Source organism: Phyllobates terribilis, unplaced genomic scaffold (assembly GCF_046119375.1).
Source record: "Phyllobates terribilis strain yellow unplaced genomic scaffold, ASM4611937v1 Scaffold_5__5_contigs__length_657084704, whole genome shotgun sequence".
Taxonomy (NCBI): Eukaryota; Metazoa; Chordata; class Amphibia; order Anura; family Dendrobatidae; genus Phyllobates; species Phyllobates terribilis.
This window is the reverse complement of record NW_027362765.1, coordinates 102,593,572-102,610,926: the sequence shown is the minus strand read 5'-3', so window position 1 is coordinate 102,610,926 and position 17,355 is coordinate 102,593,572. Positions and strand designations below refer to the sequence as shown.

At 38.9% G+C, this 17,355-nt stretch overlaps 1 protein-coding gene across 1 annotated transcript in view; it reads right to left on the bottom strand.

Moving 5' to 3' along the window:
- PREX1 (phosphatidylinositol-3,4,5-trisphosphate dependent Rac exchange factor 1) overlaps positions 1 to 17,355 on the bottom strand; it is a 144,596-nt gene that overhangs the window by 45,326 nt on the left and 81,915 nt on the right. The window contains exon 14 of the mRNA XM_073682645.1: positions 14,933 to 15,008. Coding sequence (XP_073538746.1) covers positions 14,933 to 15,008 — 76 coding nt within the window. The remainder of the gene's footprint in view (positions 1 to 14,932; positions 15,009 to 17,355) is intronic.

Here is a 17,355-nt window from a genome sequence, read left to right as displayed (position 1 = left end):
GATCAGTCACCTACGCTAGCATATAATACAGAGATCAGTCACCTATGGCTAGTATATAATACAGAGATCAGTCACCTAGGCTAGTATATAATACAGAGATCAGTCACCTAGGCTAGTATAAAATACAGAGATCAGTTACCTATGGCTAGTATATAATACAGAGATCAGTCACCTAGGCTAGTATAAAATACAGAGATCAGTTACCTATGGCTAGTATATAATACAGAGATCAGTCACCTAAGCTAGTATATAATACAGAGATCAGTCACCTAGGCTAGCATATAATACAGAGATCAGTCACCTATGGCTAGTATATAATACAGAGATCAGTCACCTGAGCTAGTATATAATACAGAGATCAGTCACCTAGGCTAGTATATAATACAGAGATCAGTCACCTAGGCTAGTATAAAATACAGAGATCAGTTACCTATGGCTAGTATATAATACAGAGATCAGTCACCTAAGCTAGTATATAATACAGAGATCAGTCACCTAGGCTAGCATATAATACAGAGATCAGTTACCTATGGCTAGTATATAATACAGAGATCAGTCACCTAAGCTAGTATATAATACAGAGATCAGTCACCTGAGCTAGTATATAATACAGAGATCAGTCACCTAGGCTAGCATATAATACAGAGATCAGTTACCTATGGCTAGTATATAATACAGAGATCAGTCACCTATGGCTAGTATATAATACAGAGATCAGTCACCTAGGCTAGTATAAAATACAGAGATCAATCACATATGGCTAGTATATAATACAGAGATCAGTCACCTGAGCTAGTATATAATACAGAGATCAGTCAACTGAGCTAGTATATAATACAGAGACCAGTCACCTGGACAAGTATATAATACAGAGATCAGTCACCTAGACTAGTATATAATACGGATATCAGTCACCTAGGCTAGTATAAAATACAGAGATCAGTCACCTATGGCTAGTATATTATACAGAGATCAGTCACTTAAGCTAGTATATAATACAGAGATCAGTCACCTGAGCTAGTATATAATACAGAGACCAGTCACCTGGACAAGTATATAATACAGAGATCAGTCACCTAGACTAGTATATAATACGGATATCAGTCACCTGAGCTAGTATATAATACAGAGCTCAGTCACCTAGACTAGTATATAATACAGAGATCAATAACCTGGGGCTACTATATAATACACAGATCAGTCACCTGGACTAGTATATAATACAGAGATCAGTCACCTGGACTAGTATACAATAAAGAAATCAGTTACCTAGACTAGTATATAATACAGAGATCAATAACCTGGGGCTACTATATAATAAAGAGATCAGTCACCCGAGCTAGTATATAATACAGAGATCAGTCACCTAGGCTAGTATATAATACAGAGATCAGTCACCTAGGTTAGTATAAAATACAGAGATCAGTCACCTAGGCTAGCATATAATACAGAGATCAGTCACCTATGGCTAGTATATAATACAGAGATCAGTCACCTGAGCTAGTATATAATACAGAGATCAGTCACCTAGGCTAGTATATAATACAGAGATCAGTCACCTAGGCTAGTATATAATACAGAGATCATGCACCTAGGCTAGTATATAATACAGAGATCAGTCACCTAGGCTAGTATATAATACAGAGATCATGCACCTAGGCTAGTATATAATACAGAGATCAGTCACCTAGGCTAGTATATAATACAGAGATCATGCACCTAGGCTAGTATATAATACAGAGATCAGTCACCTAGGCTAGTATATAATACAGAGATCAGTCACCTAGGCTAGTATATAATACAGAGATCAGTCACCTAGGCTAGTATATAATACAGAGATCAGTCACCTAGGTTAGTATATAATACAGAGATCAGTCACCTAGGCTAGTATATAATACAGAGATCAGTCACCTGAGCTAGTATATAATACAGAGATCAGTCACCTAGGCTAGTATATAATACAGAGATCAGTCACCTGAGCTAGTATATAATACAGAGACCAGTCACCTGGACAAGTATATAATACAGAGATCAGTCACCTAGACTAGTATATAATACGGATATCAGTCACCTGAGCTAGTATATAATACAGAGATCAGTCACCTATACTAGTATATAATACAGAGATCAATAACCTGGGGCTACTATATAATACACAGATCAGTCACCTGGACTAGTATATAATACAGAGATCAGTCACCTAGGCTAGTATATAATACAGAGATCAGTCACCTAGGCTAGTATATAATACAGAGATCAGTCACCTAAGCTAGTATATAATACAGAGATCAGTCACCTGGACAAGTATATAATACAGAGATCAGTCACCTAGGCTAGTATATAATACAGAGATCAGTCACCTAGGCTAGTATATAATACAGAGATCAGTCACCTAGGCTAGTATATAATACAGAGATCAGTCACCTGAGCTAGTATATAATACAGAGATCAGTCACCTGAGCTAGTATATAATACAGAGATCAGTCACCTAGGCTAGCATATAATACAGAGATCAGTTACCTATGGCTAGTATATAATACAGAGATCAGTCACCTAAGCTAGTATATAATACAGAGATCAGTCACCTAGGCTAGCATATAATACAGAGATCAGTCACCTATGGCTAGTATATAATACAGAGATCAGTCACCTAGGCTAGTATATAATACAGAGATCAGTCACCTAGGCTAGTATAAAATACAGAGATCAGTTACCTATGGCTAGTATATAATACAGAGATCAGTCACCTAAGCTAGTATATAATACAGAGATCAGTCACCTAGGCTAGCATATAATACAGAGATCAGTTACCTATGGCTAGTATATAATACAGAGATCAGTCACCTGAGCTAGTATATAATACAGAGATCAGTCACCTAGGCTAGCATATAATACAGAGATCAGTCACCTATGGCTAGTATATAATACAGAGATCAGTCACCTAGGCTAGTATATAATACAGAGATCAGTCACCTAGGCTAGTATAAAATACAGAGATCAGTCACCTATGGCTAGTATATAATACAGAGATCAGTCACCTAGGCTAGTATATAATACAGAGATCAGTCACCTGAGCTAGTATATAATACAGAGACCAGTCACCTGGACAAGTATATAATACAGAGATCAGTCACCTAGACTAGTATATAATACGGATATCAGTCACCTGAGCTAGTATATAATACAGAGCTCAGTCACCTAGACTAGTATATAATACAGAGATCAATAACCTGGGGCTACTATATAATACACAGATCAGTCACCTGGACTAGTATATAATACAGAGATCAGTCACCTGGACTAGTATATAATACAGAAATCAGTTACCTAGACTAGTATATAATACAGAGATCAATAACCTGGGGCTACTATATAATACAGAGATCAGTCACCCGAGCTAGTATATAATACAGAGATCAGTCACCTAGGCTAGTATATAATACAGAGATCAGTCACCTAGGCTAGTATAAAATACAGAGATCAGTCACCTAGGCTAGTATATAATACAGAGATCAGTCACCTAGGCTAGTATATAATACAGAGATCAGTCACCTAGGCTAGTATATAATACAGAGATCAGTCACCTAGGCTAGTATATAATACAGAGATCAGTCACCTAGGCTAGTACATAATACAGAGATCAGTCACCTAGGCTAGTATATAATACAGAGATCAGTCACCTAGGCTAGTATATAATACAGAGATCAGTCACCTAGGCTAGTATATAATACAGAGATCAGTCACCTAGGCTAGTATATAATACAGAGATCAGTCACCTGAGCTAGTATATAATACAGAGATCAGTCACCTAGGCTAGTATATAATACAGAGATCAGTCACCTGAGCTAGTATATAATACAGAGACCAGTCACCTGGACAAGTATATAATACAGAGATCAGTCACCTAGACTAGTATATAATACGGATGTCAGTCACCTGAGCTAGTATATAATACAGAGATCAGTCACCTAGACTAGTATATAATACAGAGATCAATAACCTGGGGCTACTATATAATACACAGATCAGTCACCTGGACTAGTATATAATACAGAGATCAGTCACCTGGACTAGTATATAATACAGAAATCAGTTACCTAGACTAGTATATAATACAGAGATCAATAACCTGGGGCTACTATATAATACAGAGATCAGTCACCTGAGCTAGTATATAATACAGAGATCAGTCACCTAGGCTAGTATATAATACAGAGATCAGTCACCTAGGCTAGTATATAATACAGAGCTCAGTCACCTGAGCTAGTATATAATACAGAGATCAGTCACCTAGGCTAGTATATAATACGGATATCAGTCACCTGAGCTAGTATATAATACAGAGATCAGTCACCTAGATTAGTATATAATACAGAGATCAATAACCTGAGGCTACTATATAATACAGAGATCAGTCACCTGGACTAGTATATAATACAGAGATCAGTCACCTGGACAAGTATATAATACAGAGATCAGTCACCTAGGCTAGTATATAATACAGAGATCAGTCACCTAAGCTAGTATATAATACAGAGATCAGTCACCTGTGCTAGCATATAATACAGAGATTAGTCACATGAGCTAGTATATAAATACAGAGATCAGTCACCTAGGTTAGTATATAATACAGAGATCAGTCACCTAGGCTAGTATATAATACAGAGACCAGTCACCTGGGGCTACTATATAATACAGAGACCAGTAACCTGGGACTACTATATAATACAGAGACCAGTCACCTGGGGATACTATATAATACAGAGACCAGTAACCTGGGACTACTATATAATACAGAGATCAGTCACCTAGGCTAGTATATAATACAGAGATCAGTCACCTAGGCTAGTATATAATACAGAGACCAGTCACCTGGGGCTACTATATAATACAGAGATCAGTCACCTGGACTAGTATATAATACAGAAATCAGTCACATGAGCTAGTATATAATACAGAGATCAGTCACCTAGGCTAGTATATAATACAGAGATCAGTCACCTAGGCTAGTATATAATACAGAGATCAGTCACCTAGGCTAGTATATAATACAGAGATCAGTCACATGAGCTAGTATATAATACAGAGATCAGTCACCTAGGCTAGTATATAATACAGAGATCAGTCACCTGGACTAGTATATAATACAGAGATCAGTCACCTAGGCTAGTATATAATACAGAGATCAGTCACCTAGGCTAGTATATAATACAGAGATCAGTCACCTAGGCTAGTATATAATACAGAGATCAGTCACATGAGCTAGTATATAATACAGAGATCAGTCACCTAGGTTAGTATATAATACAGAGATCAGTCACCTGGACTAGTATATAATGCAGAGATCAGTCACCTAGGCTAGTATATAATACAGAGATCAGTCACCTTGGCTAGTATATAATACAGAGATCAGTCACCTGGGCTAGTATATAATACAGAGATCAGTCACCTAGGCTAGTATATAATACAGAGATCAGTCACCTAGTCTAGTATATAATACAGAGATCAGTCACCTAGGCTAGTATATAATACAGAGATCAGTCACCTAGGCTAGTATATAATACAGAGATCAGTCACCTAGGCTAGTATATAATACAGAGATCAGTCACCTAGGCTAGTATATAATACAGAGATCAGTCACCTAGGCTAGTATATAATACAGAGATCAGTCACCTAGGCTAGTATATAATACAGAGATCAGTCACCTAGGCTAGTATATAATACAGAGATCAGTCACCTGAGCTAGTATATAATACAGAGATCAGTCACCTAGGCTAATATATAATACAGAGATCAGTCACCTGAGCTAGTATATAATACAGAGACCAGTCACCTGGACAAGTATATAATACAGAGATCAGTCACCTAGACTAGTATATAATACGGATATCAGTCACCTGAGCTAGTATATAATACAGAGATCAGTCACCTAGACTAGTATATAATACAGAGATCAATAACCTGGGGCTACTATATAATACACAGATCAGTCACCTGGACTAGTATATAATACAGAGATTAGTCACCTGGACTAGTATATAATACAGAAATCAGTTACCTAGACTAGTATATAATACAGAGATCAATAACCTGGGGCTACTATATAATACAGAGATCAGTCACCTGGACTAGTATATAATACAGAGATCAGTCACCTAGGCTAGTATATAATACAGAGATCAGTCACCTAGGCTAGTATATAATACAGAGATCAGTCACCTAAGCTAGTATATAATACAGAGATCAGTCACCTGTGCTAGCATATAATACAGAGATTAGTCACATGAGCTAGTATATAATACAGAGATCAGTCACCTAGGTTAGTATATAATACAGAGATCAGTCACCTAGGCTAGTATATAATACAGAGATCAGTCACCTAGGCTAGTATATAATACAGAGACCAGTCACCTGGGGCTACTATATAATACAGAGACCAGTCACCTGGGGATACTATATAATACAGAGAACAGTAACCTGGGGATACTATATAATACAGAGAACAGTAACCTGGGACTACTATATAATACAGAGATCAGTCACCTAGGCTAGTATATAATACAGAGATCAGTCACCTAGGCTAGTATATAATACAGAGATCAGTCACCTAGGCTAGTATATAATACAGAGATCAGTCACCTGAGCTAGTATATAATACAGAGATCAGTCACCTAGGCTAGTATATAATACGGATATCAGTCACCTGAGCTAGTATATAATACAGAGATCAGTCACCTAGATTAGTATATAATACAGAGATCAATAACCTGAGGCTACTATATAATACAGAGATCAGTCACCTGGACTAGTATATAATACAGAGATCAGTCACCTGGACAAGTATATAATACAGAGATCAGTCACCTAGGCTAGTATATAATACAGAGATCAGTCACCTAAGCTAGTATATAATACAGAGATCAGTCACCTGTGCTAGCATATAATACAGAGATTTGTCACATGAGCTAGTATATAAATACAGAGATCAGTCACCTAGGTTAGTATATAATACAGAGATCAGTCACCTAGGCTAGTATATAATACAGAGACCAGTCACCTGGGGCTACTATATAATACAGAGACCAGTCACCTGGGGCTACTATATAATACAGAGACCAGTCACCTGGGGCTACTATATAATACAGAGACCAGTAACCTGGGACTACTATATAATACAGAGATCAGTCACCTAGGCTAGTATATAATACAGAGATCAGTCACCTAGGCTAGTATATAATACAGAGACCAGTCACATGAGCTAGTATATAATACAGAGATCAGTCACATGAGCTAGTATATAATACAGAGATCAGTCACCTAGGCTAGTATATAATACAGAGATCAGTCACCTAAGCTAGTATATAATACAGAGATCAGTCACCTAGGCTAGTATATAATACAGAGATCAGTCACCTAGGCTAGTATATAATACAGAGATCAGTCACCTAGGCTAGTATATAATACAGAGATCAGTCACATGAGCTAGTATATAATACAGAGATCAGTCACCTGGACTAGTATATAATGCAGAGATCAGTCACCTAGGCTAGTATATAATACAGAGATCAGTCACCTGGACTAGTATATAATGCAGAGATCAGTCACCTGGGCTAGTATATAATACAGAGATCAGTCACCTGGGCTAGTATATAATACAGAGATCAGTCACCTAGGCTAGTATATAATACAGAGATCAGTCACCTAGGTTAGTATATAATACAGAGATCAGTCACCTGGACTAGTATATAATACAGAGATCAGTCACCTAGGCTAGTATATAATACAGAGATCAGTCACCTAAGCTAGTATATAATACAGAGATCAGTCACCTGTGCTAGCATATAATACAGAGATTAGTCACATGAGCTAGTATATAAATACAGAGATCAGTCACCTAGGTTAGTATATAATACAGAGATCAGTCACCTAGGCTAGTATATAATACAGAGACCAGTCACCTAAGCTAGTATATAATACAGAGATCAGTCACCTGAGCTAGTATATAATACAGAGATCAGTCACCTAGGCTAGCATATAATACAGAGATCAGTTACCTATGGCTAGTATATAACACAGAGATCAGTCACCTGAGCTAGTATATAATACAGAGATCAGTCACCTAGGCTAGCATATAATACAGAGATCAGTCACCTATGGCTAGTATATAATACAGAGATCAGTCACCTAGGCTAGTATATAATACAGAGATCAGTCACCTAGGCTAGTATAAAATACAGAGATCAGTTACATATGGCTAGTATATAATACAGAGATCAGTCACCTAAGCTAGTATATAATACAGAGATCAGTCACCTAGGCTAGCATATAATACAGAGATCAGTCACCTATGGCTAGTATATAATACAGAGATCAGTCACCTAGGCTAGTATATAATACAGAGATCAGTCACCTAGGCTAGTATAAAATACAGAGATCAGTTACCGATGGCTAGTATATAATACAGAGATCAGTCACCTAAGCTAGTATATAATACAGAGATCAGTCACCTAGGCTAGCATATAATACAGAGATCAGTTACCTATGGCTAGTATATAATACAGAGATCAGTCACCTAAGCTAGTATATAATACAGAGATCAGTCACCTGAGCTAGTATATAATACAGAGATCAGTCACCTAGGCTAGCATATAATACAGAGATCAGTCACCTATGGCTAGTATATAATACAGAGATCAGTCACCTAGGCTAGTATATAATACAGAGATCAGTCACCTAGGCTAGTATAAAATACAGAGATCAGTCACCTATGGCTAGTATATAATACAGAGATCAGTCACCTAGGCTAGTATATAATACAGAGATCAGTCACCTGAGCTAGTATATAATACAGAGATCAGTCACCTGAGCTAGTATATAATACAGAGACCAGTCACCTGGACAAGTATATAATACAGAGATCAGTCACCTAGACTAGTATATAATACGGATATCAGTCACCTAGGCTAGTATAAAATACAGAGATCAGTCACCTATGGCTAGTATATAATACAGAGATCACTCACCTAAGTTAGTATATAATACAGAGATCAATCACCTGAGCTAGTATATAATACAGAGATCAGTCACCTGAGCTAGTATATAATACAGAGACCAGTCACCTGGACAAGTATATAATACAGAGACCAGTCACCTGGACAAGTATATAATACAGAGATCAGTCACCTAGACTAGTATATAATACGGATATCAGTCACCTGAGCTAGTATATAATACAGAGCTCAGTCACCTAGACTAGTATATAATACAGAGATCAATAACCTGGGGCTACTATATAATACACAGATCAGTCACCTGGACTAGTATATAATACAGAGATCAGTCACCTGGACTAGTATATAATACAGAAATCAGTCACCTAGGCTACTATATAATACAGAGACCAGTCACCTGAGCTAGTATATAATACAGAGACCAGTCACCTGGGGCTACTATATAATACAGAGACCAGTCACCTGGGGCTACTATATAATACAGAGACCAGTAACCTGGGACTACTATATAATACAGAGATCAGTCACCTAGGCTAGTATATAATACAGAGATCAGTCACCTAGGCTAGTATATAATACACAGATCAGTCACCTGGGGCTACTATATAATACAGAGATTAGTCACCTGGACTAGTATATAATACAGAAATCAGTCACATGAGCTAGTATATAATACAGAGATCAGTCACCTAGGCTAGCATATAATACAGAGATCAGTTATCTATGGCTAGTATATAATACAGAGATCAGTCACCTGAGCTAGTATATAATACAGAGATCAGTCACCTGAGCTAGTATATAATACAGAGATCAGTCACCTGGACTAGTATATAATACAGAGATCAGTCACCTAGGCTAGTATATAATACAGAGATCAGTCACCTAGGCTAGTATATAATACAGAGATCAGTCACCTAGGCTAGTATATAATACAGAGATCAGTCACATGAGCTAGTATATAATACAGAGATCAGTCACCTAGGTTAGTATATAATACAGAGATCAGTCACCTGGACTAGTATATAATACAGAGATCAGTCACCTGGACTAGTATATAATACAGAGATCAGTCACCTAGGCTAGCATATAATACAGAGATCAGTCACCTGGACTAGTATATAATACAGAGATCAGTCACCTGGGCTAGTATATAATACAGAGATCAGTCACCTAGGCTAGTATATAATACAGAGATCAGTCACCTGGGCTACTATATAATACAGAGATCAGTCACCTGGGCTAGTATATAATGCAGAGATCAGTCACCTGGGCTAGTATATAATACGGAGATCAGTCAGCTAGGCTAGTATATAATACAGAGATCAGTCACCTGGGCTACTATATAATACAGAGATCAGTCACCTGGGCTAGTATATAATGCAGAGATCAGTCACCTGGGCTAGTATATAATACAGAGATCAGTCACCTAGGCTAGTATATAATACAGAGATCAGTCACCTGGGCTACTATATAATACAGAGATCAGTCACCTGAGCTAGTATATAATGCAGAGATCAGTCACCTACGCTAGCATATAATACAGAGATCAGTTACCTATGGCTAGTATATAATACAGAGATCAGTCACCTAAGCTAGTATATAATACAGAGACCAGTCACCTGGGCTAGTATATAATACAGAGACCAGTAACCTGGGGCTAGTATATAATAATAATAATATTTTTTTATTTCTATAGCGCCAACATATTCTGCAGCACTTTACATTTTAGAGGGGACTTTTACAGACAATAAAAGACATTACAGAATAACAATAATCACATAAATCAACAGATACCAGGAGGAGAGAGGGCCCTGCTCGCAAGCTCACAATCTATGAGGAAATGGGGGAAGACATGAAATGTGGATGGTAATAATTGCTTGTACTGTACGGTCAACCATCAATGTAATAAATAAGGTAATCACATAACGCTGAATGTACCAGTCACCAACCAGTATGTGAACAAGTACAGACACAGAAGTCTATTAAGTACATGGGAGTGTGTGAACAGATGATGCGAGGGTCCTGATTTGGAAGGAAGTGTTGTATGGGGAAAAAAAAAGGGATAGTTGGATAAGTGAAGTGAGGCGATAGGCCAATCTAAAGAAATGAATTTTTAGGGCACGCTTAAAACTGTGGGTATTGGGGACCAAACGAAGAGTCCTGGGTAGTGCGTTCCAAAGAATTGGCACAGCACATGAGAAGTTTTGGAGATGGGAGGTTCGGATTATCGAGGATGTTAATCTTAGGTCATTAGCAGAACGGAGGGCACAGGTAGGGAGATAGACTGAAACGAGGGAGAAGATGTAGGGCGGTGCTGAAGCACGGAGCGCTTCGTGGGTAAGGGTGATGAGTTTATATTGAACTCTATAGCAGACAGGTAACCAGTGCAACGACTGGCTCAGGGTGGAAGCATCAGTGTAGCGGTTGGCAAGGAATATGATCCTGGCTGCTGCATTCAGGACAGATTGGAGTGGGGAGAGTTTAGTAAGAGGGAGACCGATTAGTAGAGAGTTGCAGTAGTACATACGAGAATGAATCAGAGCTACAGTAAGGCTTTGTGCCCACGATGCGTTTTTTAAGCGTTTCCGCAGCGGCAAAAAAGCTGCCGAAACACTTAAAAAACGCATGGTAGAAGGCCTGCCATGCTCCCCAATGTGCTGTGGACATGCTGCGGAAATTTCCGCTGCGGATTATCATTGCGGAAAAAAAAACAGCACTACCAATTATTTTGCGGAAGCGCTGCGTTTTCGCCGCCATTGACTTGCATTGAAACGCATGGATTACGCATCACTGCATATGTAGATGGGCATTCCACGTGTTTCAATGTGCAGATGGTTCCCGGGTGTGGAGGAAAGGAGACTCTCCTCCGGACCCGGGTACCATAGAACCTGTAAAAAAATGAATAAAATAAAAAATAAATGTTATATTTACCTTCTGATGGCCCCCGCTGCGCTCTTTCTCCCATGCCGGCAGATCGCGATGGACTGAAGGACCTGCGCTGAAGTCATAGCCATGTGACGGCAGGTCCTTCAGTGCAGTGTACCGCGATCTACCGGCAAGGGAGAATGGAGCGAAGCAAGACTGCAGGGGCCATCGGAAGGTAAGTAAAGATTTATTTTTTATTTTTTACCATTCTTTAAGGTCACAGTATATAAATCCATGCCGTTTGCATGGATTTATATAGTGTGACCAAGTTGACAACCACTTTCCAAGTGATGCTAAAATCGCTTGGAAAGCGCTTGACAACCCGCATGCGGAAATGCATGTGAAGAACGCTTCACATCCACATGTCCCTGGCAGGAAAAACGCATGTAAAATCCACATGTACAATCCGCATGTACAATCCGCATGCGTTTTTTCTACCAGGGAGATGCAGAAACGCTCAGGAAAAATCCGGAGCATTTCTGCATCGTGGGCACATAGCCTAAGAGTTTTTGCAGAGTCAAAGTTAAGAAAAGGTTGAACTCTAGAAATGTTTTTGAGGTGGAGATGAATTGAGCGGGCGAATGAGTGGATCTGGGGAGAGAAGGAAAGATCTCAATCAAGTATGACCCCGAGACAGCGGGCTTGTTGCTGGGGAGTAACGGTGGAGCCACACACAGAGATCAGTCACATGGGGTACTATATAATACAGAGATCAGTCACCTCGGATAGTATATAATACAGAGATCAGTCACCTAGGCTAGTATATAATACAGAGATCAGTTACCTGGACTAGTATATAATACAGAGATCAGTCACCTGGACAAGTATATAATACAGAGATCAGTCACCTGGGCTAGTGTATAATACAGAGATCAGTTACCTGGACTAGTATATAATACAGAGATCAGTCACCTAGGCTAGTGTATAATACACATATCAATCAGCTGGGGCTAGTATATAATACAGAGATCAGTCACCTAGGCTAGTATATAATACAGAGATCAGTCACCTGAGCTAGTATATAATACAGAGATCAGTCACCTAGGCTAGTATATAATACAGAGATCAGTTACCTGGACTAGTGTATAATACACATATCAATCAGCTGGGGCTAGTATATAATACAGAGATCAGTCACCTAGGCTAGTATATAATACAGAGATCAGTCACCTGAGCTAGTATATAATACAGAGATCAGTCACCTAGGCTAGTATATAATACAGAGATCAGTTACCTGGACTAGTATATAATACAGAGATCAGTCACCTGGGATCGTATATAATACAGAGATCAGTCACCTGAGCTAGTGTATAATACACATATCAATCAGCTGGGGCTAGTATATAATACAGAGATCAGTCACCTGGGCTAGTATATAATGCAGAGATCAGTCACCTGGGCTAGTATATAATGCAGAGATCAGTCACCTGAGCTAGTATATAATACAGAGATCAGCCACCTGGGGCTACTATATAATACAGAGATCAGTCACCTAGGCTAGTATATAATACAGAGATCAGTCACCTGGACTAGTATATAATACAGAGATCAGTCACCTAGGCTAGTATATAATACAGAGATCAGTCACCTAGGCTAGTATATAATACAGAGACCACTAACCTGGGGCTACTATATAATACAGATATCAGTCAAATGGGCTAGTGTATAATACACATATCAATCAGCTGGGGCTAGTATATAATACAGAGATCAGTCACCTGAGCTAGTATATAATACAGAGATCAGCCACCTGGGGCTAGTATGTAATAGAGATCAGTCACCTGGGCTACTAAATAATACAGAGATCAGTCACCTAGGCTAATATATAATACAGAGATCAGTCATCTGGGCTAGTATATAATACAGAGATCAGTCACATGAGCTAGTATATAATACAGAGATCAGTCACCTAGGCTAGTATATAATACAGAGATCAGTCACCTGAGCTAGTATATAATACAGAGACCACTAACCTGGGGCTACTATATAATACAGATATCAGTCAAATGGGCTAGTGTATAATACACATATCAATCAGCTGGGGCTAGTATATAATACAGAGATCAGTCACCTGGGCTAGTATATAATGCAAAGATCAGTCACCTGAGCTAGTATATAATACAGAGATCAGCCACCTGGGGCTAGTATGTAATAGAGATCAGTCACCTGGGCTACTAAATAATACAGAGATCAGTCACCTAGGCTAGTATATAATACAGAGATCAGTCACATGAGCTAGTATATAATACAGAGATCAGTCACCTAGGCTAGTAGATAATACAGAGATCAGTCACCTAGGCTAGTATATAATACAGAGATCAGTCATCTGGGCTAGTATATAATACAGAGATCAGTCATCTGGGCTAGTATATAATACAGAGATCAGTCACCTGAGCTAGTATATAATACAGAGATTAGTCACATGAGCTAGTATATAAATACAGAGATCAGTCACCTAGGCTAGTACATAATACAGATATCAGTCAAATGGGCAAGTGTATAATACACATATCAATCAGCTGGGGCTAGTATATAATACAGAGATCAGTCACCTGGGCTACTAAATAATACAGAGATCAGTCACCTAGGCTAGTATATAATGCAGAGATCAGTCACCTGGGCTAGAATATAATGGAGAGGTCAGTCACCTATGGCTAGTATATAATACAGAGACCAGTCACCTGGGCTAGTATATAATACAGAGATCAGTCACCTAGGCTAGTATATAATACAGAGAACTGGGCTAGTATATAATACAGAGATCAGCCACCTGGGCTAGTATATAATACAGAGATCATTTACCTGGGGCTAGTATATAATACAGACAGATATCAGTCGCCTAGGCTTGTATATAATACAGAGATCAGTCACTTGGGGCAAGTATACAGTAAAGAGATCATGGTCCTAGGGCTAGAATATGGCTACTTCTCAAGTCTGTTGCCCACAATCGTGACTCTGCTATTCCTGTGCTAATTATTGGAGGCAGTGACTGTTACCTGTGATATTAGCCAATCCACCAGCTTGCTGGCCGGGATGACGGACTTGTAGGTTTTCAGGTGGTGATCTCGGTCTCTGTGGGACAGAACAAAGAGTGGTTATCTGTGGAGGTGACGGTAACGATACCAAAGAGATATAACAATGGCATGACCCAGTACACATTACTCAGCACATTCCGTCCAGTCCTGTGTGTCACTGGTCACTATGTGATGGGGCCTCTCTGTGCCAGGGACATGGGGTATATATAGTAACATGGCACACGTCCAATACTTTATATATGATACCAAGACAACACTACCACTCTCCACATCCAAGAAAACCTGTGGTCAGGTCAGGGTGACCGAATGTAACCCCCTACATCACACTTAGCTGTCGCAATGACGTCTTAGCATTGAGTATAGCACGAGAACGGTCAGTACATGTGGCGGTGTGATCAACACACTACATGAGCACCAAGAGGGATGTATATATGAAGACTGGTAGCAAAACATGTATATACATCCCCTGGCAAAAATTATGGAATCACCAGTCTCGGAGGATTTTCATTCAGTTGTTTAATGTTGAAAAAAAGCAGATCACAGACATGGCACAAAACTAAAGTCATTTCAAATGGCAACTTTAGGGCTTTAAGAAATACTAAAAGAAATCAAGATTAAAAATGTGGCACTCAGTAAGGGTAATATTTTGCAGACCAAACAGAGGGAAAAAAATATGGAATCACTCAATTCTGAGGAAAAAATTATGGAATCATGAAAAACAAACACACAAAAGAACACTCCAATACATCACTAGTATTTTGCTGCACCACCTCTGGCTTTAATAACCGCTTGCAGTCTCTGAGGCATGGACTTAATGAGTGACAAACAGTATACACTTCATCAATCTTCCTCTAACTTTCTCTGATTGCTGTTGCCAGATCAGCTTTGCAGGTTGGAGCCTTGTCAAGGACCATTTTCTTCAACTTCCACCAAAGATTTCCAATTGGATTGAGATCCGGACTATTTGCAGGCCATGACATTGACCTTATGTGTCTTCTTTCAAGCAATGTTTTCACAGTTTTTTTTCTATGGCACGATGCATTATCATCTTGAAAAATGATGTCATCATCCCCAAACATCCTTTCAATTGATGGGATAAGAAAACTGTCCAAAATATCAATGTAAACTTGGGCATTTATTGAAGATGTAATGACAGCCATCTCCCCAGTGCCTTCACCTGACATGCAGCCCCATATCATCAATGACTGTGGAAATTTGCATGTTCTCTTCATGCAGTCATCTTTATAAATCTCATTGGAAAGGCACGAAACAAAAGTTCCAGCATCATCACCTTGCCCAATGCAGATTCGCGATTCATCACTGAATATGACTTTCATCCAGTCATCCACAGTCCACGATTGCTTTTCCTTAGCCCATTGTAACCTTGTTTTTTTCTGTTTAGGTGTTAATGATGGCTTATGTATAGCTTTTCTGTATGTAAATCCCATTTCCTTTAGGTGGTTTCTTACAGTTCGGTCACAGACAGTGACTCCAGTTTCCTCCCATTCGTTCCTCATTTGTTTTGTTGTGCGTTTCCTGTTTTGGAGACATATTGCTTTAAGTTTCCAGTCTTGACTCTTTGATGTCTTCTTTGGTCTACCAGTATGTTTGCCTTTAACAACCTTCCCATGTTGTTTGTATTTGGTCCAGATTTTAGACACAGCGGACTGTGAACAACCAACATCTTTCGCAACATTGCGTGATGATTTACCTTCTTTTAAGAGTTGGATAATCCTCTACTTTGTTTCAATTGACATTTCTCGTGTTGGAGCCATGATTCATGTCAGTCCACTTGGTGCAACAGCTCTCCAAGGTGTGATCACTCCTTTTTAGATGCAGACTAACGAGCAGATCTAATTTGATGCAGGTGTTAGTTTTGGAAATGAAAATTTACAGGGTGATTCCATAATTTTTTCATCAGAATTGAGTGATTCCATAATTTTTTCCCTCTGCTTTGTCTGAAAAAAATTACCCTTACTGAGTACCACATTTTTAATCTTGATTTCTTTTAGTGTTTCTTAAAGCCCTAAAGTTGCCATTTGAAATGACTTTAGTTTTGTGCCATGTCTGTGATCTGCTTTTTTTCAACAACATTAAACAACTGAATGAACATCCTCCGAGCCCAGTGATTCCATAATTTTTGAAAGGGGTTGTATACACTGTTCGAGATGCCCGGCCATATAACGTGATGCTATATGATGGCGTCTGTTGCCTGCAGCTCCCCAGGCAGCAACGCAGATGAAGCCACATCTCAGCCCTCTCCGTCACCCGGTCACAGAGCTGTATTATGCAGGTAACTGGCATCTCAAAATCCATGGACTTTACTCATTTCACCCAAACAGGAAGTGGGAGAAGCAGCTGCACCATCTGTGGTGTGGAGGTGC